Raw genomic sequence first — 26,500 nt, forward strand, 5'->3', positions numbered from 1 at the left:
TGTAGGTTTAGCTTTGCTTTCAAGGTGTGTTACATGTGGAACCCCCCTCCCTCCCAAAAAACACGCTTCACATTTGGTTGCAAATAACGTATCAAAATTTAATGTTGCCGTTGAATGAGCATGCTTTAAAATGAACCAAAAATCAACAGATGCATTGCATTTACAAAGTGACGTGTGAGTGTAAAGTACAGCAGTGCTACTTAGGCCAAACAAAAAAGATAGTGTGTTTCCGGTAACATGAAATTTCAGCATTGGGTTGGTAAGTCGGACAAAGTTTTTTTTTCCCCATCAAAAATTTAAACAAAATAACCATAAAACATAAAACAAGAAGACATTGAACCCGCCGCTCCGCGGCCACCGCCTCCTATTTAGTTTTCTCCCCGCTCCGGACTCGGGGGGCCGGGGCACGCCGCCGCCGTCCTCCCCCACCCTCGGTTTTTACTCGGCCCGTGGTGTTCATCAAATAGTTCGCAGAATTTTTTCGATACATCAATGGATGCTATTTTATTAACATTACGGTGCGAGCACGCGACCGCAACACAGAAAACGCGTTTTAAACTGTCGTCGGAGTTCGCGGCCGCCGCCATGTTTCAATGTCGTTGACAGACGACAGGGCAAACGACGCACGCACACAAAAATGTCGAGGGTTGTTTGAAAAAAAATGCCGACCGTAAAGTTTTTTTTTTCAACGTAGAAATTCTCGGTCGGTCGGGTTACCGGAAACACACGACTTTTTTTTCTACGCCTTATCAAACTTTTTTGTTGCATTTTTTACTCCACATTTTCTTAAACAAAATAGAGGCTCCTCTATGCCTGGTGGGCAATCAAACAGAAAAGTAAAGCTCAGCAACAACTGATGATTTTGTTACGCTCCTCCAACCGGGAGCAACAAGCTATTATTTACAGAGAAATATGAACAGGCGCACAAAAACAAACAAACCAGCTCACACAATTGCACCGTACTACACGGCACTTCACTCCATTATAAATGTGCAACGATGGAATGAAGTCATCTCAGCTCAATTCCACACATATTCTGAAGGATGCATCACACCACATTGGAGTTCCTCAGCTCCCATCACAACATACCGGAAAATAGCTTCTGCCAAACTACAAACATCTTTTGCATTATCCTCACTGCATAACTGTGCAAAACAGGAAAGAACCCCCACACCTTGAGTTATGACAAGCCTACTGTCAAAAACAGGCTCAGGGCAACAATTGCGCGACAAAATGAACATATTACAAACGTAACTGCGGGGGCGATTAATATGAGGCAAGTCGTCATATAAAAAATTGTGGCTTTGCAAAAGTGACAAAAGTTCCTATTTGGAGGTTCAAAAACGCTTCAATGCAGCTAATCTGCGCAGGAGATGCTGCTGCCGGGTCTTGAGGCGTTTGCGCTCCTGGAGCTGTCGCTTCTCCTTGGAGTGCATCTCCTTGAGGTATTCTGTGGCGTGGGTCAGGATGGCTACCTTGGGGGTCTTGGTGGATTCCAGACCTGGGATCTGATCTCGGAGGGCCAAGAACCTGGACCTGAGGTCGTTCCTCCTCTTCCTCTCCAGGTAGTTGTGGTTCTTTCTGCGATCTGTGTCCTCCGCATCAGAGTTCAAGGAGCTTCCCGAGGGCGAGGTCGGGCGACTGGATGCCGGGTGTGTACGTTTGCTTTGGAGCTCCTCTTCGTCGCCCTCTTCCTCCTCCTCCTCCTCCTCCTCTTCATCATCTTCCTCGTCAGGCTCAGTGTCGGGGAAGCGGGCAGCGTAGTTGTGCTGCTGCCGGTGAACGGAGGCGTGGAAGTGTTTGGGGCAGGGGTCCGCACGCACAGTGAGGGTCACTGGCTTGCGGACACTCGCCAGTCGGGCCTGGTTATGCTTGCTCTCCACAGTGACAACGTCAATTTCCTCTTCATCATCTGTCAATTATACACAGAGACAACTTTTAAAAACTCTATAATGACACAATTGAAAGAAAGACGTCACACATTTGCAAAAGAGAATAATTCACAATCCCTGTGCGGCACAAGATGAGATGTGGTCACGGGAATTTATCCAATTTCACTTAATCGATGTGAAAACAAAATTTACCTCCTACAAATGATGTACCTTTCTCCATCTAAGCCAGTGATGTAAATTGACAGGCACAATAATGAAAAGCTCTTCCGCTAAATGTTAGTTAGTACAATTAACGTGGATATCCGACTATCGCCAGACAACAAACAACAGAGTAGTACGTCAATGAAACAGACCTAGATATCACAATGAGAATATTCGAGTAAATTCAGATCCATAATCGCATTATTTGTTTTTTTGTGACAAATTGTTGTGTGGCATTGCCATGAGATTCTTCTCATGTCAAATTTGTCCCTTGACTCATGAGAACCACTGTCTAAGGGAAAGGGACAATAGCAATCCAAATTAGGTGGCAATAGGAAGTGCATTCCACAGCCAGGCAAGCGCATCACTATTTCCCCCACGCAGCCTTCGAGCATTGGAGCAGAGAAGAATTCAAGCTTTTGTCATCGACCACAAGGAACATTAATCAGCCATTGTAATGACTGGACCTGGTGGCAGTAGGCGTCCACCAATTAAAGAGATCTGAAAGTTTAGTGCTTTTGCTGCTGAGTGGTGCAAATGCTGATAAATCACAAGGACTCTGCCAATACAGCCCCTGTGGTGCACTCTTGATTCTTTCCATTCACGTGAGGGGGGGAAAGGCGAAGGGGGATGGGTTAAATAGCCACAGGACGCACGTGGTATATTTTCGGCGAGTAAAGAAAGCTATGCTCGGGCTTGAACGCCCTTTATAGTTATGCAATGTTTTCATATTACGCATTGTTAATAAAGAGCAGTAATGCGGAGGTCAGGCTGCGCCCTTACCGGAAGAGTCGGTCCGAGACTCTGAGCCAGACGACGCCGTCTTCCTGCAGCTGCTTGCCGGGTATGTGAGAACAGCAGCGGGGTCGACACAGTCCGCCGCCGACGTGGCGAGGTGAGCGCTCGGCGAGACGCAGTGAGCTTTGCTCGCCCTCGCGGGGCTCTGTGGGCCCGGGGGAGCTCCGGGAGGCTGTGGCGCAGTCGATTGCCTGCCGTGGACCGCCTTCTCCAGCTGCTTGCTGCCTGAGAAACTACTCCACATGCAGTCCTGGATGATGATGGAACTGAGGTTGCGGAAAAGCCCCTGACCCTCGCATTCGTCGTCCTGAGCCAAGACTCTGGACAACCAGCTGAGTTTGTCGTCCCCGTTCTGCAGAGTCCGGATGGGCGACAGGGGAGGGGTGGGCAGCAGCTCGAACTTTTTCCAAATGTCCTCGCTTGGTGCGGTTGAATTGTAGAAATCCTCTTCGGTGTCAAAGTCATCCAAAAAATAGTGTTGGTAACAGTCAAACTCCATTGTAAGCCTGAAAAAAAAAGTCCTGTTTTGGTTTTAGTCCTTTTGAACCTGAAGGAAACATTGCAGTAAATTAGTCACTTTGTCCCAGCAGAGATCACTTCCGACACGTTGAACTAACCAGTTTAATTGTTGCAGTGACGCCGGAGCACATGTGTATCTTGCATAATGTCCTCTCTATATATATTTCAGCGGTAAGTACACAAAAGTGGCGATGAGAGCGGCCCGTTCATAACTCGAACGGCTTCAAATAACATTGTGGAAACTCCATTCAACTAAACCACGACCAACCTAAACTTTCACAGAAAATAGGCCGCATCTACTACTTACCGGCTCGGAAAATTCAGGCCAAAGACAAATCCACTGATAGAGCCTCCAAACCGGAACCCGCCCCCGTCGAGTTGTTTCTTGTTTTGTTTCGTTCGCTTTATTTTAGTCGTCGTTTAAGTAGTCGATCCCCGGCTGCGGTTCCGCCGCGCGACGTGTGTTGAAAGCCGCGTAGTGCGTTTTTCGCGCCAGTCGAAATCCTGTTATAACCACAAAAGTTTAGGGAGGGGCCTCGTAAATGTCTGCCGCAGAACATCTCCAGCGAGATCCGGGTAAGCCTCTTCATTTGCATAAAGGGCGGAGACGAAGAAGCTCACCCCGCCTCTATTACTTCGCCACTTATGGTCACTGAAAATCGATTTTGGGCTAAAATTTCCACCATTTATCGCTCTTTACTCATGTGCGGAATTTTAATCTGAAGAGGTAGCACTTTGATCTACAAGAGCACATTTACACAACATTCCAAGTGAAAAGCACTAAGTGGGACACTGAAAATACCAATAATACACCAGTGTTCTCTGCATTGACTCTCAAATGATTATCATTTTAAAAGTGTAATCTGATGTATTATTTGTGTTTAAAACCGCGTGGTCTGATAATCTGATAATCTCAAGCGAAAAAACAAAGTGCAACAACAATTGAAATGGGCAGCATTTTTCACAGCCCCACTTTATTTAGCGGAAATGTCTGTGCTGTTAGACAGTCTGCGGCTGGATGGATGACTTGTGGAGCCAACGATGAGAAGAAAGGAGCATCAGAGCAGAGCGGCGATGCGTATGTGGAACTGGGAGTCATGGTTTGGAATATAACCAGATTTACATGGGACAGGAGATGTGAGCCAGTCTCTTTTTCGTCAATGGACGCTACAGCCTCTTGTTGCTCTCAAACTTAGCTTGTAGCAGACGTGAGCACATTTACACCATGATGTCTTTGATCAACTGGTGAAAGGACACTTTGATTCGCGCCTCTTTCATCTATAACTGCTTCAAAAACAAAGATTATGCAGAAAAAGTGGTTAAGACTGCAACGACTTATGTGTTGTATTATGTTGTCATTTTATGTTAACTGTTCTTTTGATGGCGGCGCGGGCACCCGCAGCGGCTCCTCTCTCTCCTGTGGTTGAGAGGAATGAAATTTCATCTGTGCTGTATGTTGCACATGTAGCACATTTGACAATAAAGTTGACTTGAACTTGAACTAAAGTCCTGAAAAAATATCAAAATAATTTAAAATGTTCACAAAAGTATTAGATTAAAAGAAAAACAATAAAACTAAACAATGATGTAACTAAACAGAGGTCCCTGACCCCGGTGACGTTTTTTTTAAATGATAAATATAATTGAATAATCAGGCCATAAAACTAAGCGCAAAAAATGCAAAACTTGAGTAAAAGTGATAATAATAACCTACCTTAATCCAAACATTGAACTTTTGTTACTCAGTTCTTTTTCAAAACAATAAATCCCCTCCAACGAGGGGGTTATGTTCCAAAAAACACTCTCAATAAATGAATGTGGCATTTATGTGGCTATTTTTTCGGTTTTGAAACACACTTTAACCACAAAGGTATTTATATACATTTAGTATATTGGAGAGACCAAGAGAAATAAATAAGATAAAGATATAAAAACAGTATGCGTGTACCATCCAACATCATCCCATTCCATTATCAGGCAGTCAAAAAAATCATCTCATAATATGCACCACGAATCATAATCATGTAAATTGAAAAAAAAAGGAAAAAGAAAGCTGTTGTTTTCTGAAATTGTAAAAAATGGAAGAGCATTGAGACGGTCAATAATCTCTTTTCTAATAAAGGAGACTAATCATGAAAAAAACGTTCCCTTCTTTCAGTGTTGAAAATGAGTGTGCTGCCAGTTGGACAATAACAAAAAAATCCATTAAATAGTGAGACCGCGAACCTGTAACACGCAATGGAGAGAGTTCACTGTGCTCTGTTCAAGGGAAATTGGGGAGCCCTAGTAGTAATAAGAAGGTGCTGAGTTCACTTTGCTCTTGTCAGAGATCATTGAGAAGCTGTGATTATCGGAAACTGCATACATACATATACATATATTACTGTGCGTATTTTTGTAACATTTTTTTGGTGTGTCTGTATACAGTATTAGTGTGTCAATCCATCCAGTCATTGTCTTTACAACTTATGCTGTTCAGATCGTATGTCCTTTGTCTCTGTCTGGACACTAATTTAAAAGAAAAACAGTAAGATTTGATTTGAATTGATTTAATTTGAATGGCCATTTGCACTTTACATTCCATGTATCTAATAAGAGAATAGTACAAATGTGGTATCTAAAATTCTGCCTTTCAAATATAGTGTTCTGTTTTGGGGAAGTACAGGTTTTATCAGTGTGTTTTATGTTAATTTACATTGGTCATCATACTAAGATTTGTGTTGTTACAAAAGTTACAAAAATCACATTTAGACCCCCCCCGCCCAAAAAAAAGACATGTAGACTTTCATGTTTTCTTGTGATTTCACTTATTAGTGTTGTTATACTATTACCAAAACATTTTCACAATCTGCTGTGATTAGTTAGGATAGATCACTTTATTTCATGAAATTGGATTCATTGTGGGTTTCTTTGGCTTTTTTTTTTTTTTTTTGGGTCAAGCACTGTTGCTTACCTGCTGTTGGCAGATACTACAGAAAACAGCTGAGAAACTCGTCAAACACTATTGTGTTGGTAAATACACATCTTAGCATTTGTATGATAATTGGGGTGCAAATAATTCAGAACAGCTGGTGGCTATCTCATTTCCATACCAACACTCATCATGTTGGGGAACAGTGTAAGGCGTGTATAGCATCCTTGAAGACATTATCAGGTCAAACTTTTGTGGTACCTGAGGTAGGGCTTGACTTCACTGCGGCTAGCATATTGTTCCGCTTCAATCTTGCTCATCACTTGTTCAGCCTTCTCTTTAATCACACATCACAGTGGGCTGGACAAAAGCATCTGTTCTATGTTCAAGCTGAGTGAATGACACTGATTAGTTGATGGTCATCTGTCTTTGGCAAACAGCCCAAGGTCAAGCACATGATGGTGGTGGGGAGACCTGAATACTGTGCTATCAAATTGGAGGCTTGAAATAGGATGACAAGTCTTGAACATTTAAATTAAACAGGTGACCTGTTGGCCAAAAAAGATTATTCTGATTCTGATGTAAAAACTGGCCCGTTAACATTGTTCTTTCACAAGTTCACATGCATGGTGCTAAAACTTGTCAGTACAGTGGTACCTCGACTTACGCAGGCCTCTTCATACGAAATTTTCAAGCTATGAAACGCCTCAACGGGAAAATATTGCCTCTTGTTACAAAAAGAAATTTCAAGATACGAACGGTAAAAATACAACCAAATCAACAACAACAATTATTTCAAGTCATGGAATGCTGTCATCAAGTGGTTATATTAAAAAAAAAAAAATCTAAACACCCCTGTTGAAATGCCAGGTTTTTGTGATGTAAAAAAATGAGACCAAGAAAAATAATTTAAAAACTCTTTCCTCCTTTTATAACTCTTCCCACCATTTATATGATTTATAACCTATACACCTTAATTTTTTTACATCTTTGCAAAAGTAAGAATAAAAACCCGACAGAATGAAATAGGTCAAGGTGGAAGGAATTTTCTACAGTTCAAAATAGCTGTCAAAACCTTCAAACTTCGGCGAGAAAGCATAAAAATGTCACGAAAAAGCTAACAAGAATTTCTGAGCATTATTTGGGGATAAAAATGGTGTCAGGAATGTGCCGATTCCCACATAACAAGAGATCAAATGCCACCTGTTATATTAAACAATAAAAAATTGACAATATAATGAATGAACAACTGTTTATGTTTAGGTGCACTAGTAGCTAGCTGAAGCTGTTGCTAGCTAACTGCTACTGTGTAAGTTGCAGAGAGAATCCGTCATCCTTCGCCTACGTTAAACCCATCGAAGCTTTTTGAGACTGTCTTGATCATTCTTCTTCTTATACTTTCTTTTGAGTGTTGTCCTCAGCGATTGATTCTCAGTTATGCTATTCACTGCCTTATGATTAGGTGCAAGATTTGAACCTTCCACCGTGAATAGAAAAGTATGTAAAGTCATTTACAGTATGTAAAATGACTCACATTCAGAAGCTCATAGCAATAAGACACAATTTATTAAAGTTAAAAAAAACTGTACTTTAAAACAGAAAAAAACTGCTCAAAATATGTTTTATTTTTCATGGCAAAATTATATTTATTATAGGTAAACTTTTTTTTTTTTTTTTAATCTGAGCAGACTTGCCTTCTAGCCCAATTTTGATTGGTGCCAAAGGGAACCTTGTAAAAAAACATCGATCTTTAAAATCTTATTTTTTCTCAGCAGGGACTTTATTGGGGTAACAATCCTGAACACTGAGAAAAGCCCACCCTCTATGTCACCCCACACCCTCTTCTTAACTTTAAGTGGCCTCCATTGTCTTTTATTGTAATGGTAGCATACGTGTGAGGATGCGAAAGAAAGGAAAGAGGGGGGTGGGTTTCACCTCGATTGAGCACTCATGTTAGTCACATGACCCATGGAGTATTCTGAGGGGTATCACACAGTCGGCAGAGAGGGAATTTGGATGGCTGGATGTGAGCATGAGGAGCCCTCCTTTTCCCCACGACCTCCATGACACTCACGCTAACCTTTGACCTGTACATCCCGTCTCCGAGCAGGTTTCAAAACGGGTCTACTCAACCACAGACCATGCAGATAATGTGAATTATTCACACACGTTTTATTGCTCCCCTGAGTGGTAAAAACACCACTAAGGCACACCCCTAAAAGAGGAGTGGAACAGGCCGGGTAACAGCTTTAGCTGTCAAAAATGACACAGAGCTGACCTTTTTTTTTTTTTTTTTACATTAGCTGTTATGTCCTCCTATAATTCTCACGATTGTGAGTTGCAGATGATATTTTAATATATATAATTTTATGTATTATTTCTTACTTTTAGGGATCTGTAAATCATATCAGGAGTGAAACTCAAAGTCAGCGTGATAGGTATTCAAAACAACCACAAAATTGTATTTTATTCCAAGGGCAGTGGCAACTTTGGAGGTGTTGTACTTCCATTGAAGGAAAGTGAAATTGGTATCAATGACTGCTTGTAGTAGCATGCCTCTTGGTGGCTAAAATGCGCAATTACATGCTTCTTTCACGGCGAAAAACGTTTCGGAGCCTTGGCTTTGTTCTCGCTCTCACATACATACATACATACATACATACATACATACACACACACACACATACCGATATATATATTACAGTACTCCAGTGGATCATTTTCAGGTTTCAATTTTCCATACAAATGTCATAACTAATGTACGTATTATATTTGAGATTAAAAGAAACAGATTTAAGTCAACATTTATTTTGGGGAGATTAACTCTTACACATATTCACAACATGCTCAAATATGTCCTTGGAGCTTTTGAAAGAAAAATGAATAAACTAAAATAACTGACGGGAATCGAATAACCCAGGGCTAGGGAACTCTGGTTCCTTCAGAGCCATATCCTGCCTGTTTTAGATCCCTCCCGACACCAACGATCAGTTCATCACCAAACTCGGGAGAAGCCTGAAACGATCATGATCAATTGAATCAGATGTGTTGGATTAGGAAGAGCTTGAAAACAGGCAGAATATGGCTCTCGAGGAACTGGAGTTACCTAGCCCTGGAATAACCAGTCCCTAGGTGTGATTGTGAGCGTGGATGGTTGCATGCTGGAAACTATCCCAGCTGTCTTCAGGCAATAGGCGGGCTACACCCTGAACTGGTTGCCAGCCAATCGCAGGGCACACATAGACGAACAACCATCTGCGCTCACAATCACACCTGGGGACAATTTAGAGGGTTCCATTAACCTGTCATGCATATTTTTGGAATGTTGAAGGAAACCAGAGTACACAGGAGAAAACACATTCAGGCATGGGGAGAACAGGCAAACTCCACGCTGGAAGGGCAGGGCCCAGATTCAAACCCTGGATCTCTGTACTGTGAGGCTGATGTGCTTACCAGTCACCCTCTCCAAATATTGTTTTTTAAGTTATTATTTTAAATGGGTAATGTCAATATTTTTCAACACCTGCTGATATGAAATACTGAAACTGTGACACATTTTCAGCCCCATTTTCTAACTTCATGGTGTCATACTTCAAAGTTACCAGTAAAACCTAAATTATTTTGCATTTTAATTTATTTTAAACAGACTAAAACTCAGAGTGATGTCAATTTTATTTTTCACTTTTGTTAATTTATTACAAATGACTCCTAAATCGGAGTGAGTTGTTTGTGTTTTACTTTGGACTTAAATTCCCTATTGCAAAGTGAGTCTTTGGCCTTTTGTCAGGAATAAACAAAAGGTCTTCAACATTATTTATCACTGGTTTCATAGAAATTTTATTTATCAAAAGCGGGGCAGTTGGCACGGCAAATATGACCCTTCATCAAGTGACACGGGTCTCATTATTTATAGCACAGAATTTTATACTTTTTTTTTTTTAACAAAATGAGCCCCCCAGTTGCCTATTACTTGAATTATATGATGGGTTATATCCTGAAACATAAACGTGTGGGCGCATATGTGGTTGTCCAATTCTTATCTTTTTTTTTTCTTTTTAATGTATCACCTCTAATAACCTCCAGCTGTGACCATACGTAGTTTTACGTGCACCTAGCGAGGAAAGACCAAACGTGACAATGACTCGGCATTTTTACTCTTTATTTTGTGCTTCATTACTTTTCGGCCTCGGCTGCTGCAAAACAAGTACCGACGGCTCAACGTCTTCCGTAAAGCGAAATAATTTAACCAAACTGGGCACGCCAAAATCCAAACCTCGCACAATCCAAGTGAACAAACCTACGCGCGGGTTGCTTGACCACGACACCGCAAAAGGAAACACCCGCTTGGGCTTGACATACCTTCCGGACGTCTCTGTGACCTGCTCCGCGTTCGATTTGGTCGTCCGTGTCAAGCCATCTTTCTACGGATTCGGCGCGGATGAGTCGGAGCTCCAACTGGGCCCAAACTGCCTAAGCAACGGTGCGCTGAGCCCCTTCGGAGACCTGCTCTTCATCTATCCCCTGACGGCGTGTGGATCCCGGAAAGAGGTACTTATGCTATGGACACTTTTTGTGCTTCCATAGAATAACTTAACCCCCCCTCTCCTCCCACGGCAGTTGCAGCGGGACTTCATTGTCTATAAATTCACTCTCCATTATGAACCTTCAACCGAAAGGTTTCCAAGCGGAGCGCCTCGGATTGACGTCGATATTGAATGTCGTTTTCAAAGGTAAGAAGAGGTGACAAAAGTAAAAACACTCTGTACTTAAGTAGAAATTTCCTGGCGGCTCTCCTGCTGGCTAGACGCCAACTTTCCCACTAGGTAATTTATATTCCAAGAAAACAAAAGTAGCTTGCTCAATAAAGATCGGGAAACACTAGTGCGGGACATAAATATTGATGTGAATGTGGAATCAGTATGAGTTGATCCTTTTGTGCAACCGAGAAATTCAACACAAAACTTGTCGGAAAGTGAAATGATCCCCTTAAGAGATAAACAGGTGAACTGAATTAATCTAAGGAAGAAAAATGCTGTTTTATGTTTATTTTATTTTGTTATCAGAAAACTGACTTGCAAATTTCTCATGCTATCTTTGCCAAGGTACCACCATGTGTACCAACTGGCAGTCAAGCCCACCTGGACAAATACCTTTGTGCGTAAAACTCTGAGAGCCCATCCAAATGAGTTCCAAATTCATCTTATGGATGGTATGCCTAAACACAGCATACGGGTATGGTGATGCTTTACGTTGCATTATGTCACAGTAAACTGTGTGTCAAATTCAGATTCGTGGCGCAATCCGGTCAAAAATCAAGTCTTCCAGCTTGGTCAGAGGGTTAACGTCCAAGTCTCTGCTCCACATCTGCCCGCTGGAAGGAGACTGTACATCAGCGACTGCTATGCTTCCCCAGGCGGTGGCTCTTCATCGTCCTACAAGTACACAATCATTGGCAATATGGGGTATGGATTATGTACATGACGATGCATTTTATTCTCCTTGGTGTTCCATTTGTGATGTCATATTTTCGCCCTCCGTAGTTGCATGATGGACAGCAAGCGAGACCCTGGAGGGGCCTCTCAATTCGTCTCACATGCTAACGGGACCCTGAGGTTCTCATTCAAAGCCTTCCAGTTCATTTTTGACCCAGACAGTGAGGTGAGACTCAGCAGCCATGCCCCCTTTGTCCTAAAGTCAAATTTGACTTCATCTGTCGTCTTGTTTTCAGATCAGCATTTACTGCAACTTATTTGCCACATCAAAAGAGCCAGGCCCAGCGCAGAAATCGTGCACTTATGGAGAGGATGGGTGAGACTTAAACTCTAAATTAATTTATTGTTCAGTCTTCCCCGAGTGGACGGAGCATATTTTTGTGCATCTTTTGTTAGGTGGAAGGCCCTTTCGGGAGATGATTCCATTTGCATGTGCTGCGATTCACAATGTGTGAACTCTAAGTCAAAGAGAACAAGCATGGAAGGTACGCAGGGTTTTTTTTGTTTTTGAATGTTTTTAATCCATACGCTTTGTTTATTTACAAAGGGTCCGTAAGGAGTGGCTTAATGGTTTCAGATCAGCCGCTGGTTGCAGAAGAAGGCTTACTGCGTGTCAGAAGACTGAACAATCCCCTCCACGATGTGCACAGTGATGACATCTTGTGGCAAAATGCAGGCATTCTCAAGAATGATGACGAAGAAGAAAAAGACGATGTGGAGGATTCTGGAAGAGAAAGTGTGATTCTAGAAGAAAATATAAGACATGACGGTGACCCGGTTGCTCTTCTTTCTCAATCTGAAGCAAGAGATGTGCCGCCACTTCATGACAAAGGTGATGAAGGAAACCACTCGAATGGGACTGAAGAGGCAACAAGAATGCAATCCTCCGACGTGCACAAAAATGAGCTGGTAGATGATCAAGAGCCTACTTGGTATTTTACATGGATGTAATATTACCACAGCTGAATACATTACTCTTCACACACTGCCATCTCAAAATAAAATTGGGCATGCATTATGATGTGGTAAACATATGGCTTTTGCTTGCATGTTAGTTTTTTTTTTTTTTTTTAACCTAGGCTTGTAGATGGGGCGTCCAATGGTGACAAATGACAACGGTATGCTGAAGTGCTCCCGAGCCCACGTCAATATACCGGTTTTTAAAGCAGTGTCACTCCAGGGGTCAAAGGTCATGGGCACCCAGTGTTGGTTTTCAGCCTTGCTGCCTATATGTGCGGTGATTGATGATGACGTTGCAGGCATCAAATTCAGAGTCCTCAGCAGTAAGAAAGAACATGTCGTGTGTCCATAAATCTTTATTTTTTACCTTTTATAAATGATTTATTTCACTCGTCTTTTTAAAGTCTGTGGGGGAAAAAAAAGGTTCAAAGCAGAATTATCCCACTGAGCCATAACAGCAAATTGTGCTCTAAATAAGGAATTTCATTATTACTTGACAGTGATTATTAACTGACCTTGAACTACATTAAAGGCCATGAACACAGAAGACCTGAAATTAAAGGATAACCTTTTGAATTGTTGAACAGAGAACACGATATGAGTAAGAGTGAAACACAAACTCTTGATTCATATTATTATAGAGATTCACACAACTTTGCAAAGAGGTTGTAGATACCCTCTTTCTGAAAAATAACTTATTTGTTTTCTTAAACATGGTGTTTGGAAACATCTTTGGTAAATTACAGAACTCCCCGACATTCGCTATATTTACAGAAGAGCGCCCTGAAGTCCCATTGTCAGAATTCCGACAAGCACTGATTCAGCAGGACATACTGTACGTATGCGGCACAATTATTATCAAACAGTCAAGGGTAGCATATTTCAATGTCTTGCATCATCAGTAAAGCTCAGAACACGGTGTGGCGCGGAAAACGTGCTGTATCTACGAAACTGTTGAATGTGCACACAACCCACACCATTTGCATCAGAGTGATTTTTTTTTTCCCCATTTTACAACAACTTAGCAATAAAATCTGTCTCGTCTTCAGTTTGAAGGGATCATGTCTTTCCTCCTCCCTGCTCCATTTTAGTCCTCTGCTGCATCTGAAGTTGAGAACAAAGGAAGAGTTGGTCAATGTGCTGTTTTGGGCACTGTGGTGACCTATTGGATGAAACTAAGGTAAAACTACAGAGTGATTGAAAATTAACTCCGTATTTTAAAATACTTACATTATTTGTGTTTTTTTTTTACTAGCTATTCTTATTTTAAAAAGTGCTTTTCTATTACACAATATAAGGAAGCTTTGAGATGATTAATTATCGTGACCGTCAAAATGATTGAAATGTAACTTATCTAATACAGTGGTGCCTTGAGAAAAGAATGACTAGTTTTGTTTTTGTTTTTGTTTTTCAAGGAAGGAGCTTTCCAATTAACTTTTTGCTTTGACTTGTGAGCACAGACTTGAGAAGACGAGCACTGTAGGATTTCAGGCAACCTCATGAAGCAGCACTTAATAAGGAACAGTGCTTCAAAAAATGCACTTTCCACTCCCAGTTGAGGTTTACTGTGAAACTGAACTCAGAACAAAGAAAATTACACTCTGTGTCCTTAAAACAACAACAACATAGTTCAGTCTTTCAGTCCACTAGCTTCATGGCAACATTAAAGAGCATCAATAACGCTTTAAACCAGGGGTAGCTAACTCTGGTTTCTCAAAAGCCAAATCCTGCCTGTTTTAGATCGCTCCTTACTCCAACACACCTGATTCAATTGTTCATGATCGTTTCAGGCCTCTACAGAGCTTGATGATGAGCTGATCATTTGAATAGGGTGCGTTGAAGTACCGAGAAATCTAAACCGGGCAGGGTATGGTGCTCGAGGAACTGGAGTTCCCTACCCCTGCTTTAAATAATGGATTGAACAGAAACGGTGCAGCATCATTTGTAGACAGAATGGGTTAATGGCATTTCCATTCATTTCAGCAAGAAGACATTAGCTGAGATACAAGTGTTTCAAATGACAAGTATCGTCAGGGAATGAATTATACTCTTATCTCAAGGCACCACTGTACGAATCCTAATTATCCATCGAAAACATTTTGCATTCCCCTCTCAGTTCAGTATTCCAATTCAGCGAGAGATCACGCCCCCTTGATTCTCAATTGATAACTCAACAATAATACGAGTTCATAAGTGTTGATTGATAATAAAAAAATATATATTTTAACTCTTACCGATGATGCTCTCGGTCTGTGCTGGCTGTCCTGCAGTCTGCTCCATTCCATCGCCGTTGTCCACATCTATGGCCTTTGTTATGGGTTTCTTTGCAACAGGTGGTGGCATCTTGACTTTCTTTGCCAACTCCACCTCCTCGACCACCTTGCTCGAAATGTCTTGGGTTTTCTGTAAGGGTTTTTTGGTGTCTATCACCACTCTCTTGTTCTTGGAGAAGATAAAGCTTGCCGTGCTGGTTGGAGACCGACTGTGGTCTTTCGGGGACGTGGGTGATTGCAAGCTGAGGCGAAGTGCAGAGCTGTCTTTTGATCTGGCAGCTGTCCGCAGGCGGATGGCCTCTTGTAGGTTCATGGAGGGGAGAGGAGAGGTGGGCATTGCTGGAGACTTGAGGGCTGTAGGTGAAAGTGGAGGTGGAGGTGGAGCAACAATAACAACAGACTGGGGCTGGGGCGGGGATAGCACGGAGGTGACAACGGCAGGTGGAGACGTGGATGTTGGAGAGGATATGATCAGAGATCTCCTAATGGGCTTCTGCGGGGCCTCATTCATGAGTTGGGGGGCTGGCATCGGGTTGCTGGCTTGCTGGTTTGTCAAAACGTCCACAGCTTGAGCTTGTTCCTGTGCCACAGGAGATTCGGGGCTGTTGTTAACGGGCCGCAATTTGACCATCTGCAGAAGGGAAGGGGTGACCACAGGGATGGGTTCCTCCTGAACATGATCAGAAGAAGGTTGAGGGGTTTCGTTCTCTGTGCTTGCAATATTTGTCTGGTGCGAATGACTGTGAAGACCCCCAACAGGAAGAGGTGGTGGCACAGGAATGCTTCCAGGTGGCGATGACTGCGGGTCCTCGGGCCTCTCTGGTGACGTAGAGATGTCAAAATTTGATGGGCTGGAAGTGTCGCTTGGTGGTGAACTGGGGGCCTCCTTAGCATGGAGCCCATCAGTGTTTGGTACTGCAAGCTTACTTGAAAGGAGAAGGTGTAAGAGAGTTGGAGGCGGAATACTTTGTGGGGGAGTAAAAATACCGTTACGTGAAAGCAGCTTATTTTGAGATTCAGATGAGACGCTCTTTTGTTCAAGGATGACCTCTGACTCTGGTTTTAGGGATTTAATTGGTGGCGGCGGAGGAATACTTTGTGGCGGATAGAGTTTGGAAGCCGGGGTTTCTTCTTCCGGTGTCTGTGAATGACTTTCTTGACAAGATGGAGAAACAGCGTCTTCAGAACAAAGAGCTGAGCCCCTTTCTGGAGGCGGAAGGAGGTGCTGACTTCCTGCTGGGGGATCTTCTTTAACATTGACCAAAGGTGGAGGGATGCATTTTGTTATCTGAGGAGGCTGTACTTGAACCGGTGCTGGGACAGACTCTCTAGTTAACACAGTTGGAATGACATCTGGGGGCGGTGGAGAAACCTGTTGAGTTATCGAAGGAGAGACCTCTATAGGTGGAGAATTAATGCCTTCTGTCATTCTCATAGGGATGGCGGCTGTCATTGGTGGAGGGGGGGCTGCGTAGGCTGGTGGAGGGGGTATATTCAATTGAGCTGGAGGTGCAACCCCATGTGATGTGACAGAACCCTCTGGTTCAGGTTCCGTGGTCACCATAATTATCGGAGGTGTGCAGTATGAGTGACCTCCTGTGATTGTTCCTGAAGCAGATACGGACCTTGGCGGCGACGTCGGAACGGCTGCAACTAACCCGTCTCCACTAATTAAAGGTGGAGGCGGAAGGGGGAAATCTAACTCATCAGGCGCACCCACCACTTGTACTATTGGTGGAGGTGGTGGGGGCCAGGATGAATCAGGGGACGCTGCTTTGTTTACCTGCGTGGTCTGTTTGCCGGGGGGCTCCGGGGGGAAGTGTGCCGGAGGAGGAGAAGGGGACGGAGTTACGCGTGTTAATGAAATGGCATGTTTGATATCCGCTTTAGTCGTTACTTCTGGAGCTTGCGCGGGTGGATTTTTGCCCACGTCACTCTTCATGGCCAACCTTTCTTCTCGTTTCTCTATCGCCTTCACCAACATTCCATTCAATATATCACTTACACGTACATTCTCATCGTTCTGTTTCACTTTGCCATTTCCTTCTGAAGCTACATTCTGAATCAGTCTTTCATTGCTGGTTTTGTGAACCTCATTCACATTCAAAAGTGCACTTTCTTGAACCTTCTGTGTCCCTAACGCAACTCCATTCGTCGACTCCACGGTCGCCGGTAGACTTTTCGGTTTTCGTTCTCCAGTCAAACTTTTCACTGAGCCCTCTGTCGACACGGATGCAGATGACCTCTGCTGTCTCCTGTCTTTCGGATTCTTTTTGATGATGGCATAGACGTTGTCTGGAGCTGGGGGTCCCAGAAGCAACTCAAAGGTGCGTTTGTTGTGAGCCCAAACCTCGGGAGGAGGGGCTGGAGGTGCATGGACCTTCGGGTGTGGAGGGATGTCAAAGAGTTCTCTCAAGGTCCTCACAGAGGGGCTGACACTTTCACAATCTATTTTCTCTGACTTTGGGTCCTGGGTGGATCTTGTGTTTTCATTTGTTTCCAAATGTGTAAGGCGGGGTGGAGATGAGGCACCAGGAAATAACCTTTGCAGCTTTGCGAGAATTCCGCCTTTGTGTTTTGGTGAGGAGGTGCAAGGATGAAGCTGTGGGGACATGCAGTCTTGGCTGGAGTAGCCGCTGGATGGGGAGGTTATTTTGCTTACTTTATTCCCCTGTGATGATTCCCACTTTTGTTGTGAAGAAGAAACAGTTTTTCCCACCTGAGCTGAGTCACTGGCCTCTGGTGTTTTTGCCATACGGAATATCACAGAGCCCGTTGAGTCATCCAGAGAGCTGGTGTCCCCGTTGTAGCCGGGGCTATCAATGGTCCTCACGGGGGACGCTTCAGGCACATCAGTCCCCCCACCTAGAGCTGTGCCGCTTTGAGGAGAGGGCTCCTTTGAAATGACCACCACCTCTGCTAAATCTCGTGACCGCCGCTTCATCTTGTTGTGCAGAGAATAGGAGCGGCTTGGGGGCGCCGGTGCCCTTTTGGCCTTCATAACAGAGAGGCTACGCGCAAAGGGTCCCTCTCGCGTAGCGTCACGTGCCTTGCTAATGAGCTTGCCATTGATGATGATTTTGATGGAATCGGCATCTTTGTCTTGCGAGGACGCCTTTCTCGAGATATTGCCGCTGGAGATGGTTGAAGAGTCTGACACCAAAGTCTCTGAGGACTCGGAGTGGCTCCAACCTGAAGCGTCTGACAGGTGGTAGGGGTTGTGGTGGTAGGCTGAGCTGATTTTGGAACCTCTAGAGGAGCTACGGGATGGCGAAGGGCTGGACAGAAGAAGGCTGCTCTTGCTGACAGTGCGGAGGCTGTTGCGGCTCTGGCCTCGGCTGATCTCCACCACTTCAATCGATGGCGGCAGCACAGCATTGGGGATGATTTTAGACATATAAGCAGCCTGGGGTGACATTGACATGACCGGGGAGGGCATTTCCTGCTGGTGGCTGTTGGCGGTGGTCATTGAGGCAACGGCCAATGACCGAGGCCTCTCCCCATCCAGCAAGTCCGGGCCCAGTTGGTGCAGCACGGCCAGGTCATCGATCTGACCAGCACAATTCTGCTCAACTTTGTTTTGGTTGATGGGATGGATCCGGTTTTGGCCGGTCTCATTAGCTTCGAGGTGCTCGCCGTCACTCACACTGTTGAAATGCTCCTCCTCATCTAACTTTGAAGACGTTGTCCGGCCAACTCTATCCAAACCTGATGGATGGAAAAGTCATCAACACACGTTCTGAGGGACATCTATGGTGCAAATCATCTTGGCATTAAACCATCACCACGCTCTGATGAAACTATCGTTTTTTTGCCTACACATATTGTTATGTCGCTGGTTGTTATGTAGCAGGTGTAAAATTAAACAACCAAGTTATTCTTTTCTTATCTACCTAAGGGTGTATTGACAAGTGATTTGAATTTGGAAAAAAAAATGGGTTTGCTAAAATCAAAAGTTTCTGCACCCATTACACGACCAGCAAAGATAAAGGAAGACCTGCTATTGTTTGAATCAATGTGGCCAATAATCTGTCGTCTGTGATAAATTTCAAACATACGCTCCATACCGAATTCTCGCTGGACATGCCGAGGGATGCTTGCCGCAGTCTTCCTGTGTCGTCTTCGTGTCCTGCCTTTTTCTGCTTGCTTCCCAGAGTTTAAAGGCCTGAATGTTGATCCTGGTCAAACAGAGAGAGGCAAGAACAGTCTCTTGACATTGTCCGACAAATACAAAAACATATTGAAAGTAAATTCGGTGTGAAAATTGAGGCCGACTATAAACATTTAGCAATGTGTCCAACTTCCCCCTCCTCCCACCACCCATCACCCATTACGATAAAATTGTCATTGATTGCGAGGAATTGAACATTGCGTCTTATTTTGCAGTTACCTTGCCTGGTGAGACCAGAGCGGGAGGATCTCGTGGACACAGACGATTTCATCGAGGCAACAGAGGATGCGTCAGGAATGGTGCTGTCAGTCGTAAACCCTCCACCCTCCCCGTCTGTCTGGGCCGTCATTGTCGACTGACAGGGGTATATGATAACAGTTCATTTTCGGAAACTAAAATTACCCAAGAAATAGAGAAAATTAGGTTGCAGAATAACTTACAATTGTGCTTTCATCATCTTGGAACTCCAGTCCAGCGTTATCTGCAAAAAAAGCGACATTCACATCTGCCCTTTTGCAATGTCACGCTTTTGAACCACAGACTTATGGCATGTACTGCCTCTTCGGGACTACAACAACATTTTACCTTCCTGCTGCATCATTTTCAAGCCTTCCAAGGCCTCACTGTGAAGGTCCTCAAGGTACTTGGGCCTGCTGGCCTCGATGAACACGTTCTCCTGGAGCAGCGGAGGAGGCGGGGTCTTGTCATCATGCAGATTTAGCGCAGCTTGAAAGAGAGAACAAGAAAGCGAGGCGAGGTGATTAGCAAAGTACATTGTTACTCTAACAGCAGATTAGCTGCCCATCTGTACCCAAAGAAGCAAACAGCAGACAGAAAATCTATGAGATTAAAACCTTAGTTTCACTCTTGAATGCAGGATTAAACTTTGCCTTTGACATAAACGCCAAGAAGGATTATCAAATAATATATATTTTTTAAATCGACTTTTCTATAATTAATGATGGGATTTACACATTCTTTTGGACCGAATCTCATTAGACAGTGAAAAGGTAAAACACCGTCACATTAAATTGTCCATGTGTCATATTATACTTTTCCTTGCTGAAGTAATTCAGGGACAGCAGCAATAAGGTCTCATGACTGTGGATTCAGTCCAGAAAAAGACAACCTGATTTGAGATACAAATGACTTTCAGTCACATGCGAACTTCAAACAAGACAGAAACCTGAAGAACCACTTCGTCGGGCCAATGAATGTCTCGCATTCTCGCACTTCGATCATCACTGATTTCCATGTTGCTGTACATTGCCCTTATTTTCTTTACCTAACATATCAGGTACTGAAATTTTTGATCTTGTTCACCATACAGTCACTTCAATATGTGGGCCATGTGATGCAACTCCGGTGGGACCTGCTAAGACACTTTTATGTAATGCTGACAGCCGCTCTACATTTAGCCACCTACTGTCCTCAATTTGCCACACAGTCACTGGAAGGCCATGTGCGTATTAGCCTTAGCGGCCGCATGCTTAACTCTTGTTTGTCAGCACTCTTTTGTAACAGCAATTAGAAATTTCCTATCTATAATGTTACTATTGCAGTATGCTTTTCTCACATTAGCATGTTACAGGGGGACGTGTGATCCACAGTGAACTGGTTTTCATGAAGCAGTCCTGGTCTCATTACGTACATAAACCAATCTGCTTGATTGAACGGATAATAATCGATGTGCTGCCTTCACTTACCTTTCTTCTTGACCTTGGGAAAACAGTAGAAACTTGAGCTCAAGTCATTAGTCAAAAGCACCACCATGACTTCTTTTATAGCCCGTCAAAGATCCAAAAGTGCGACAGAATTTGGTAAAACAAAATGTCTTGACCAAAACTAGGCAAAAATCCACATGTAATTTCAACAGACTGCCCGATTAGGGCAAAATTATGATGCGTGTTGTTTTTGAAAAGTTGTTTTTGTCCATTCCATTCAAAGTGGACAATGTCTCAACAGCCAATGGACAATCGGAGCTCAGGAACTAATCCTGTGCAGCCTAATTCCTGCCATCCCTCTTGCTGCCCATCTGCAAACAGCCTGATTGGTCAGCGGGGATCAAACTGTGGTCGTAAATGTAAACAAATAAGAAAGACTTGTTGTCAGGGATTTGATAAACAAGAGAAATTTAGCGGCGTTTCCCCACTTATTCACTGTAAAAGCTTACATTTCTTAAGCCCCTCTCTTTATGGGGAGGTTTATTATTTATCCACAAGGGGGAGCATGTAGACCGAGTCAATGAATTCCGAAAAACAGGATTAAAAACATGTTTCAAAAGTGGCCTGAAGCTCCACAGCACATGGCCACACATGTGAAACGTCTTCCTGTACTCTTCACACAACTTTGTTAGGTCGTAAAAATGTAAACAGGACGAGTCAGACGAAAATAGGAGACTAATTTGTGACTTAACTTATTGATGAAAACTAGTTGGACGTGACACTGACATGACGTCTTTGAGGTGTGACTTGATTTAGTTATTTGCTATTTACGTCTCCCATGCAATGTGTACATTTGCGGCTAGACAGAATATACGACATATGAACACGTGCAAAAGGTTGTTATGCTTGCAAATCGTCTCAATGTCTCAGACAAAATCAGTATGCAGAAGAGCAGAATGAAATTTTATGTGTGATACAGAAAGAAAAAATAAATGAACCACACCGGCTTGCTGTTTTGGCACGTACAGTATGTATAGAGTGACTTGACATGGACACAAGACAGTGTCTAGTTACTGTGGCTGAACACGCTTGACAGGAGAGGCATGGGTGGGGTGCGACTGGCAGTTAATGAGGAACTTTGTCAACTATCACTTGACTGCAACTCGAATATGTGTGCATATTAATCACTGACCTCTTAAAAGCACCATCTGTCTGTGGTGGATTGACAGTATTAACAGGCTGTAAGTGATTATGTATCAAATCCGGGCTGATGTTTACATCTTGGATTTGAATAAACTTGCTAAATCCACTGGACACGATCGTGTGCGTAACCAGTCTATTCAAGTTACAGAGCTCAGCCTCCAGAAAGGGAAAAACATTGTGTGACAGAAAATCTGCTTATGGAAATGCGATTACATTCAAGAGTCATACTGTAAATATTAATTCTCTTTATATTTGGAAAACGACAAAAGGCTTTCAGAAATATGTAAATAAATTGATTGCCAACAACATTTGGTACAGTCCACAATGTTGACAGCTTATCTTTGATTGAGTGAGGTATAATGTACATACTTTTGTTCAATACAAGTGCAATATTCAACACTCTGTTCAAAGAATAACTCCAGTTAATCAAAACAGTCTTGTTAAAAAAAGGCAGAATTAATGAAATGTTTGATTTTAAAAGTGTAGCAAATGAAGTTGCTGATGTGTCTTTCTTCATTTTTTTGGTAACGTTTTTTTCACCATTTGTAGTGAATGACAAAACTATCTCCGTGGTCACAATAATACGGTCATTTAATAGGGGTCAGATGACAACTGCTTTTGTACACGACAAGGGCAATTTTATTCACCTGACGGTCCCGCTGAATACGAACTCTGATAGTCTTTTGCGAACAATTATTTCAATGTGTCGTTGACCTTGAAGTGGCCAAACTGACCTTTGCTTAAAATCAACCTGTCAAATAAAAAACATTACAAAGAGCATTAGACCTACAAAATAGTTCCAGTAACACAATAACTTGTTCAACCTGCTGTCGACAGTTGGGGATTACCGTGCATTTGTTGCGGCTTCACAAGGGGACGTGTGATATCACACTGTAAGCGGAATATGCACCACGAGAAGCATTCGAAAAGAATGAATACCAGTGGTGTACTGTATACAGAAGGCATATCTATGATAAGTAACATTTTGAGCTCTTTGAAAAAGTGACGCGACTCAGTGTCAACCATGGTTCCATGCACGTATCCCATATAGCGCAAAGACCCTGCCCTAACCTTCCCCTTTCAGTTCTGACACAGCCTGGCTGTTCAGTATTTTTGTGAACCAGAGACAACCACTCCAACACAAACCACAGTGGGAAACATGAATTCATGAATGGGCCACTGACTGTATTAAGGATGAAAAGATTTGCACTCACAACAACATTAGTTACAGCAGTACCAGACCATTAAGATCCAATATACATATTACAGTATGCCTAAAATGGTGATGTTACAAAGATAACCATTGCAACGAAAATATTAGTTTGATGTTGCAGTTCTGCAACCATTTAAACTATTTTTTTTTTGTCCAACCATACAGTACATCCTGTATGGGTTGCCATGTTAATCTTAACTGCCCAGAGCCTTCAGAATCAGTACAGCAGTGCTGGGTCATGCAACCTAAACCATATTAGTACTTTGTACAAATGTGACTGTTTCATTAACGAAGCAAATTTTGAATTTGCCTTACATGGGTAGCATGACAAGCAAAACACGTCTGTAGCAAGCTCCACGTGTGAATAAATTTAATAATCATCATCTCCGGTGAGTATGATGTATTTTATTAGGGCCCACGCAGGAAGGTCCCAATTGTCTTTGGATAATTTATTATTACTATTATTATGATTATCATCATTTTGTTTTTGTGTTTATTTTTCGCAAATAAAATAACATTTGGGGGGACCTAAACAAGCACAAAAACTCAAACTGCACACTCATCAGCCCTGATGAAAAATGTGATATTTTAGAGTTGTCATGAAACAAAATGGCTCAGCAGCGCCATCTAGAGTGGAAAGAAAATCCCAGTACGTTTGACCAACACCTACAAAAATTGGCAGACACATGTAACACCCCAAGACGTTCAAAAAAGTCAATTGCAGCCATAATTGAAAATGAACAAAAAGTGAACTATGAATTTTTGAAAGTCCAGTTTTGGCCCTTTTTTGCACATTTACAGGGGTCATACTTTTAGGGATATTTGACTTTCAAGTGAAACTTCAGGACGAGCCTAAAATGCATTCAAGGTGAGCTTAATGTGAACTTTTTGAATGCACATATCCAACTGTTAAATGTTTCAGTACTTTTTGCACAAGTTGCTGTTCTCTAACGAGGAGCTTAATGACAAAATTCACAACAGATATATGACCCTTTGAAGCGATCAATAAATGTCCAGGTTCAATTAGAGCTAGTGTTTAAACAGTCGTCCTCATCACACTGTTCACATTTTGACATCATGAGACCAAGACGACACCTAACAATGGATCAACGGTACCTTGCCATTGTGATGCTTTAAACAGGACGTTCTCAGATGGAAGTGGCCGCTGAGCTTAGAATGTCACAGTATCATCAGTAGGTTGCAAGACAGATACTGGAAGAGTCACAGAAAGATGTAGAAGTGGGCATCCACTGGCCACATCCTATGCTAATGACCGCTACATTGTGAAAAATGCCCTGAGAAACCGGATGATGAATGCCACTCAATTCCAGACAGGTTTAAGGGAGGCCCATACTACCTGAATAACATTATTAATCCAGTGATTGTGCCCCTACATGAACAAATTCAAAAAGAAGTTTGCCATTTTTAATTTCCTTTCAAATTTTGCCTCCTTTTTGGGCTTTTATACTTCCTCAAAATATACCTAGGAGTGAACACTTCGTATACATACACACTCTATTTTGCAGAATCTAGCTTTGAGCATTTAGCTTTCTGAGGCTGCAAGAATTATGTGGTCACTTAAACCATCTAAATAACAACGATTTAAACTATTTTCAGCTAAACAGTCTGGCAGAAAAGGCCCTTGAGGACGTACTCACACAAGGCCATTCAAACCGTGCTAGTCCTGGGCAAGAATTACCCTCCCATTCCTGTCCTTCACTGCATGCACGTTTTTTTTTTTTTTTTAAGCATTCGAACTTTATCCCATTTTGCATTTGTTTCCCTATACAAGGTTGAATTCTGTTCATTTCGATCGGGAAAGGTGGCAGTTGCTTTAGTGGAGTATATGACAGCACATTGCAAAGAGGCATGTGCGTGCCATTGAACAAGCCTGCTGTGGACTCTTTTCGACACTGGATTATTTCTATTTGCTATTATACGTTTCGTAAGGTGACGGTTATCGTTATCGTATAATCAAACCCCTTCTGACAGGGATCAGACATCAGCGAGGAACCAGGTTCCATTAAAGGTCATGCAGGAGAATGTAAACTATCGAGGCCTGCTAGTGCGAGTTTAAGTGTAGCTTTACAGACTCTTACTGTATGGTATTACAGGCAATAAAACTGGATTTGATGTTGTGTGCCACGCTGTAATGGAGTGAGTTGAGAGACATGTTTAAGGAAGACTGAGTCATCGGAATATCAAAAGAGTGTGAGTTTATCGCTGTGGGCTCCTGACCTTGACAGAACACTGTGTGCTCGGACAGGAAACAACCAGCACCTTTGTTTTACTGAAACCTCCTGTGTGAGAGTGCCAAGTTATCGTCCATACTATGGAGTCCAACTCTTAAATCTTTTGTCTTGTAGTTCTAAAGCACTCATTCAACCCTGCATTTACTCTGCATGACTCACTCAAGACACACTTATCAGTCTGTGTGTGTACTCACTAAACTGCGACATTTTTCTTTCTCGACAACAGTCACACTGTAGCACAGGGGTGCCCAATACGCCGATCGCGATCGATCGGTAACTCGGGGACTGGTCTCAAGTCGATCGCGAGGGGTGTAGTGGGGGACCCCAAAACATTTGTGTGTCTCTGTGCGTGTTATAAATATGATATGCACCTTTAGCATCCTATCAATCTCACTTTCACAAAAAGTCTTTAAAAAATAAAATAAAATAAAATAGGTCACAAAAGCCATTCAGTTGGGGTCACATGACCTCAACTAAAATAAAATCCCCATAGATACCTGCAAATGCCTGTTGTCATACATAAGTACCACTTACCATCAGGCAGTCAAGCTAAAGAACCACTCATTACATCAGCGAGTGTCATCACAACACACATACACGTTGCGAACCAACTTGTGAGAAACTCCTTTTGAGCCCGGCCGTCTAAAAGGAACGCCTCCCTGAAGCGAATGCATACTAAAAATGTTTTTGGTCACTTTCCATAATGAAGGGAAGACAGTGAATCAAACCAGTTTGTCTGTGTGTCCTTGTTATGGCATTGTCACAGATACAATGACAAGTTTGAGAACAGTGAGCGTAATCATAAAGGTTTATGATGGGGAAAGCTTAACATTGGAACGGATCATTTCTATCAACTCTCATTTGTATTAGCCAGTCTTCATCGGGGCTTTGGGAAACACATGATTCTGCGACATAAATTCTGCCTAGCAACAAATGATTTGGAATGTGCCC

At 42.7% G+C, this 26,500-nt stretch overlaps 3 protein-coding genes across 5 annotated transcripts in view; 1 reads left to right on the plus strand and 2 right to left on the minus strand.

Moving 5' to 3' along the window:
- Window positions 1-767: 767 nt before the first annotated feature.
- Window positions 768-10,778, minus strand: LOC109526099 (protein L-Myc-1b-like). Of its 2 annotated transcripts, none has more exons than XM_019887132.1 (3): window positions 10,681-10,778; window positions 2,877-3,438; window positions 768-1,912 (listed from the first exon to the last, which is right to left on the minus strand). In XM_019887132.1, exons 2-3 carry the CDS (start codon window positions 3,388-3,390, stop codon window positions 1,338-1,340), a joined length of 1,089 nt encoding a protein of 362 aa, XP_019742691.1. In that variant the 5' UTR covers window positions 3,391-3,438; window positions 10,681-10,778; the 3' UTR covers window positions 768-1,337. The 2 variants fall into 2 exon arrangements, with proteins under 2 accessions (XP_019742691.1, XP_019742690.1); XM_019887131.1 differs by lacking the exon at window positions 10,681-10,778 and adding an exon at window positions 3,718-4,310.
- Window positions 10,257-12,847, plus strand: LOC109526096 (zona pellucida sperm-binding protein 3-like). Of its 2 annotated transcripts, none has more exons than XM_019887126.1 (8): window positions 10,257-10,869; window positions 10,939-11,051; window positions 11,424-11,530; window positions 11,609-11,783; window positions 11,862-11,979; window positions 12,050-12,129; window positions 12,210-12,298; window positions 12,391-12,847. In XM_019887126.1, exons 1-8 carry the CDS (start codon window positions 10,459-10,461, stop codon window positions 12,762-12,764), a joined length of 1,467 nt encoding a protein of 488 aa, XP_019742685.1. In that variant the 5' UTR covers window positions 10,257-10,458; the 3' UTR covers window positions 12,765-12,847. The 2 variants fall into 2 exon arrangements, with proteins under 2 accessions (XP_019742685.1, XP_019742684.1); XM_019887125.1 differs by having other exon boundaries at window positions 10,260-10,869; window positions 12,361-12,847.
- Window positions 12,848-13,779: 932 nt separating this feature from the next.
- LOC109526095 (uncharacterized protein KIAA1522 homolog) overlaps window positions 13,780-26,500 on the minus strand; it is a 30,841-nt gene continuing 18,120 nt past the window's right edge. The window contains exons 3-8 of the mRNA XM_019887124.1: window positions 19,803-19,943; window positions 19,658-19,698; window positions 19,437-19,572; window positions 19,114-19,224; window positions 15,008-18,754; window positions 13,780-13,877 (exon numbers count right to left, since the gene is read on the minus strand). Of these exons, the coding sequence (XP_019742683.1) occupies window positions 13,861-13,877; window positions 15,008-18,754; window positions 19,114-19,224; window positions 19,437-19,572; window positions 19,658-19,698; window positions 19,803-19,943 (4,193 nt within the window). The 3' untranslated portion in view covers window positions 13,780-13,860. The remainder of the gene's footprint in view (window positions 13,878-15,007; window positions 18,755-19,113; window positions 19,225-19,436; window positions 19,573-19,657; window positions 19,699-19,802; window positions 19,944-26,500) is intronic.

This window comes from Hippocampus comes, unplaced genomic scaffold, assembly GCF_001891065.2.
Source record: "Hippocampus comes isolate QL1 unplaced genomic scaffold, H_comes_QL1_v1.1 scaffold176, whole genome shotgun sequence".
Lineage (NCBI taxonomy): Eukaryota > Metazoa > Chordata > Actinopteri > Syngnathiformes > Syngnathidae > Hippocampus > Hippocampus comes.